The sequence below is a fragment of the Nelumbo lutea genome, chromosome 1, assembly GCF_056320005.1.
Source record: "Nelumbo lutea isolate HS-2025 chromosome 1, American lotus-T2T, whole genome shotgun sequence".
NCBI lineage: Eukaryota > Viridiplantae > Streptophyta > Magnoliopsida > Proteales > Nelumbonaceae > Nelumbo > Nelumbo lutea.
This window is the reverse complement of record NC_142684.1, coordinates 200,049,873-200,055,275: the sequence shown is the minus strand read 5'-3', so window position 1 is coordinate 200,055,275 and position 5,403 is coordinate 200,049,873. Positions and strand designations below refer to the sequence as shown.

Here is a 5,403-nt window from a genome sequence, read left to right as displayed (position 1 = left end):
GAAAACAGAACCGTGCAAGGATATGATAGAGGCCAAGACATTAAATGGGTGGTGGTTGGTGTCAGTTCCACCATGAAGGAGGTTTGCCTAGCAGATTTGGTGAAATCCATTTTGAAGTTTTTATTGTTGGAGGGAGCAAAACACCTTCTTTGCTAACTGCAAATAGTTATAGTTGATTGGACTTTATATGGTGCAGATTGGTTTTCTGTTATCTAATTTTAATTTGGTTGTCTCTATTTTTGCCAAAAGGCAACATTTAATTTATCCAAATAATGTTTCTATTGACATAAACCGTTCAGTTTATGTATTTACTAATAACAATATTTTGGCAACATGAATACGTTAAAGAACCATCTGATAATTCAATGTAAAATTAAACGCTGAAATTTTGAATTTTGATTGGTTGCTTATTCTAAACTAATTATTAGAATTTTTCTTAACCATGATAACATATTGGCTTGAAGTAGAGAAATTTTCTTTCGTTGACTCAGTTTTTTTAATATCAGTAATTAATGGTAATTTTAACATGCTGATTTAGTGTTTGGTGAGAAAGTGATGTAATCGGTATTTTAAATATAGCTGAATCAGATTATATGGATAGGTGTGGATTTATATTGGACCCAGTCGTAATCAGATTGAAAATTACTCACGGTTAATGAGATAATATTGGAATTCAAATTTCCATGAACAACGCATGACTATTCTACTATTCTGTATAATTGAACTTATTTACTTATTCTTCATACTATTCATTCCTTTTTGAAGTTTACTATCGATAGATAGGCAAAGAGTGTCCATATGATTGGAATCTTCTTATCCTTTTGTTTTCTGTATCTTGGTTTGGAGACCCGGGCCAGACCAAGATATTTAATCATTGAACATTGGACTATCCATTGTAGGGTGGTGATTACCTTATAGTTGTCGAATATATAAAGGTCCTGAGACCCTTTGCCATTCATCATATTCTCAAACCGAGATTTCTCATATGCCAATACATTGCGATTTGATTTACCCGTGCATCGCTCGGCCCCGCTAATAATAATAATAATAACTAAGACTCCCCCGTGAGACAAAGACCTTCCTTCACATTTCTCTCCTCTCTCTCTCTCACCCGATCTCTCTTCTGAGATTGCGCTGAACGAGTGAGAGGTGAAGGGGAAGAGGATCGTTGCATTTCACCTGCCATTTTGACATGTTGCATATAATAATGGGTTCTTCCTCTGTAACCACTTGTTCTTGTTCCTAAAACTATTGCTTTTCACCTGCCATTCGGTTTCGAGCCAAGCTGATTTTCAAGCTCTTCAAGCCTTCAAACACGAATTAGTCGATCCTTTGGGAATCTTACGGAGCTGGAATGACAGTGTTTTTGGAGCTTGTTCGGGAGAATGGGCAGGGATCAAGTGCTTTAAAGGCCAGTTATAGAGATCCAGCTCCCATGGAATGACACAGATGGAGGGAAGGGGCCATATTTGACGTGGTGGACTCGAGGATGAATGGGGAGTATGATGAGTCGGAGGTGATGATGTGTTCCCACTGTGTCCCCGCTGTGCGTTCGACCATGAGACAGGTGGTCAGGTACTTCGAAGGGGAAATCAGTATGCCGGAGGACTTGAGTGGGATTTGGGACAACAACGCTGCAGGGAAGTACGAAGAGGGGTTCGATGATTTCATACATTCCTACCCGCCGCTGTGGTCTGAGAAGATGAGCTTCTTATTCTTTCACGGGAGCTGAAGATGTTGATGTGGAAGTTCCTGTATTGACGTCACTGTTGCCTCTTTCTGGTAAAGGTTGTTTCGAGAGAGAGAGAGAGAGAGTGATCTCTTTTTCTCTTCTACCCAGTTTATCTATGCTCTTTAATTTTTGTTGAGATTCCCTGCGGCATTGCCTCGCTTTAATGTGTTTGAATGTAACTGAGTTACTTCTGGCTTGTGCATTGCTCACCCCCTAACCAAGTGAACACACCAAAAGAAGAGAAGAAAAATGGAAGTGAACATGTCTGCATCTCACAGACTCTCGCACCTTCCTCCTCCATGGGAAGTCCTCGTTGCTCACTATCTTGACCCCAAGACTCTAGCCATGGCGTCATGTGTCTGCAAGTCGTGGTCCGTCATGTGTCTCCGCTTCCTTGACACCGCCGTCTCGTATCACCGCCTATTTGTTCTAGGACAGAGCTCATGCAGGCGTTGTCTACGCAGCCCTTCAGTACCCCATATCTCCCTCGACCACCTTATCTTCACCATGGACATCATCCACGGCGATTCAAACATTCTTACTCTTGCAAAATCCGGCAGTGATCTCAACAACCGCTGAAACGAGGTATTCCAATTTGATATTGAGCTTCATGGCGGCAACAAATCGATGATAGAGATGTCTGAAGAGATGAGAGTCACATGGACGGTAATAATAAAAGGTTGGAGAGGGGTTTTCTCCATGATGGATCATAAGGGGAAAGGAAGGCTTGTTGCAGCAGGCGAGAGGTGGTTCTCGGAGGAGCTTCTGTCACCGGGGTGTTGCTCGAACGCGGTATCAAGTGGTCTTGTGGCAGAGTTGGGACTGGGGTTCTCTTATGCGAGTGATGGTGATGAGAAGAGGAGGGTGGAGAAGGTGAATAAAGGTATATCAAGTGTGGTTAGCTGGGGATATTTGGGCATTGGTGATGGTCTCAGATACTTGCAGCATTTTCTTCTGCCAGCTGCTGTGTGAGAGAGAAATGTGAAGGAAGGTTGGGGAAGATGATAATGGTTTGTTTTACCATTAATAATAATAATGGTTTGTTTACCCTAATAATAATAATGGTCTCTTTTGTACGTAAAGTTTAAATAAGAGAGAAAGAAGTTTATTCTTTTTCTTGTTAGAGAGGAAAAAAGGAGAGGTTGAGAGAAAAAGAGTGCTACTGGTGTAAGAGTGAGTTTTTTCTCTTGATTATTTTATTTTATTTTATTTTTGTTGAGAGAGTATAGGGAGAATGGGTGTATAAGGGTTACGGATTGGTAAGCCACAAGGTACATATACTATTTCTTATTTTCTTTTATATTGAGGAAGTTTTCATCTCTCCCGTGAACATAGGTGGTAAGGCTGGACCATATAAATCCTTTGTGTTCTTGGCGGTGCCTATTTTTATTTGTCTTTGCTTAGATTTTGTTATTCCCATTGCTATTGGATTTTTTTGATAAGTAGTTGCTATTGGATTTTTCTTGATTGTTATTTAAAATAAATAGTGTTTTGTCTTGTAAGTGATTGCTATAAGGCCCCAATGATTAGCATTTAATTAATTTACTACTTTGTCAAATTAAATATCAACGTTACATTAACTAATACTTAATACAAATAAAAAATGAAAATATATTAACATATTTCTTATATCTTAAATTAATTAAGATTACAATAACTAATATAAATACATAAAGTTATATTATTACTTAATCAATAACCAAATTAAAAATGACTACTAATTAATATTAAATAATATAAATAAAATAGTTTAATTAATTTTTATTTAACCTAATAATTAATTAATAGCTTATTATAAATTTAATAAAATATAATATGAATTAATACAGATTTATTTTAAAACAATAAAAACAATAAAACAATTACAATGAGTAATAATAATTAAAATTAATAATTTTTTTTTAAAAACAAATTTATTAATTTACATTTTATTTAAAAATAATAAAAACTAATAAAATTCCATTAAGTTCTAATTATAATTAATGGAGAATTTTAATATAAATTAACAGGGTTGGAATATGATGCCAAAAAGACATGATACGAAAAAACATACAACCAATCAACCAGGATGATAAAGGTTGTAACCAATTTGGTGGGTTTTCATCAAAATCCATGGGAGGTTGTGATTGGTCAAATCGTTTTTGTATTTTCAACATTATAGATTTTTCCTATCTAATAATAATAAAAGTTCATAAAATTTAATACAAAATGATCTAACAATATATAATCCAAAAATAATGCTTGAGTTGGACCTGGTTTGACTTGCTTTATTAGAAATGTGATACCCTTCCTTCTATAGTTCTACCTTAATTTTGCTTAACAAAAGTAGTATACTTTAAATTGTTAAATGTCATTGCTAATACATTTGTCATTACAAATTTGTTAATTATGGAAAAAAAAAAAAGAGTATGATATACATTTTTTTAGTTTGTTTGCAAATTCTCTTGCATGACAATTCTGTTATATATAGCTAGATTGCTTGCGTTGAATGGGGTGGGTTTCATCCTTTAACGTGCTTTGCAAAGCTCCAAATTGATAAAAAAAAAAAAAAAGTGGTCTTACGACCTAATAATAATAAAGGTAAATGGCAGATTAGCACTGGGTAATCACAATTTAGTACCTGAACTGAAAATCTCAAAAACTCTCACTTTTGGCCCAACTGTTAGCATTCTATCCATTATTTGACCCGGTGAATAGAGTCCCAAAATTGCTGCCAATGCACCTCTCCTTCAAGATGCCATTTACAAGGCACTTAACAATTTTGGACCAAAGGAGTGAATGTGAATAGAATCCCCTCAATATAGACGACATGTGGAACAAATCAATTCGTCAATTCTATAAACGTACGTATTCGATTGTTTATTGATGACAAAGGACAATTTGATAATTTTACTATCAATCCCTTTTATTTATTTTATTGTATACTAACGTGGCAATTTTCAAGAATTTAAATGCTGTATTGACACGTTTTAAAGTCCAATTATCACCCTGGGGGCTGGCTGGCAAGTTTAAAAAGTAAAAGCGTAGTTAATGATGGGCTCAAAAAAATAATCAATATAACCGCTATGGGAAGCGAATACTTGAATATGAAGAAAACAAGTGCTTACTCGTCGTATGAACCCAGTCCAAGTTCTTGTCTTTGCTAAACTTCCACGCTCAACCTGATTCTTTAACTCTTTTTCTTGCAACCTTACTTTGATGTAAAGCCCAAGTGTGTGTGAGGTTTATCAATCCATGGGGACTGGGGAGCCAAGTTTCCAACTACTCAATCAATCTTGTGTTCCAAGCATTCATTCAGTTAATACGCAAAATATTACGGAACATGGGAAGCCTCTTAAGCTTGGAACTTAACAACTTACAACTAAACTCCACCTCTATGCAGTATGCACTCTGACTCTGTCATGGAAAATGAAATCCAAAAAGGTCAGAGATCGAAAATCCTTCCTCCAAGTTGCCATGTGGCCACACATGATGTCCAATTTTCTTTTGTAAAGTGTTGAAATTAAGAAAAGATTGACACAGAGAAGTCAGCAGAGGAAATTTCCTCTGGGATGGATGGAAGTGCAACTGTATTGTACACGTAACCCATTGTTATGTTGTTTCAAGAACAGGACCCACCAACTCTTGTCCATATAATAATCAAACTCCCTTTGAGTGGACACATGGCATAT

General features: G+C 36.1%; 1 protein-coding gene across 1 annotated transcript; it reads left to right on the top strand.

The window, feature by feature from the left end:
- The first annotated feature begins 2,368 nt into the window (after positions 1 to 2,368).
- Positions 2,369 to 2,704, top strand: LOC148880327 (uncharacterized). Its single transcript, XM_088976370.1, has one exon. The coding sequence runs from the start codon at positions 2,369 to 2,371 to the stop codon at positions 2,702 to 2,704; it is 336 nt and encodes a 111-aa protein (XP_088832496.1).
- The last annotated feature ends 2,699 nt before the right edge of the window (positions 2,705 to 5,403 follow it).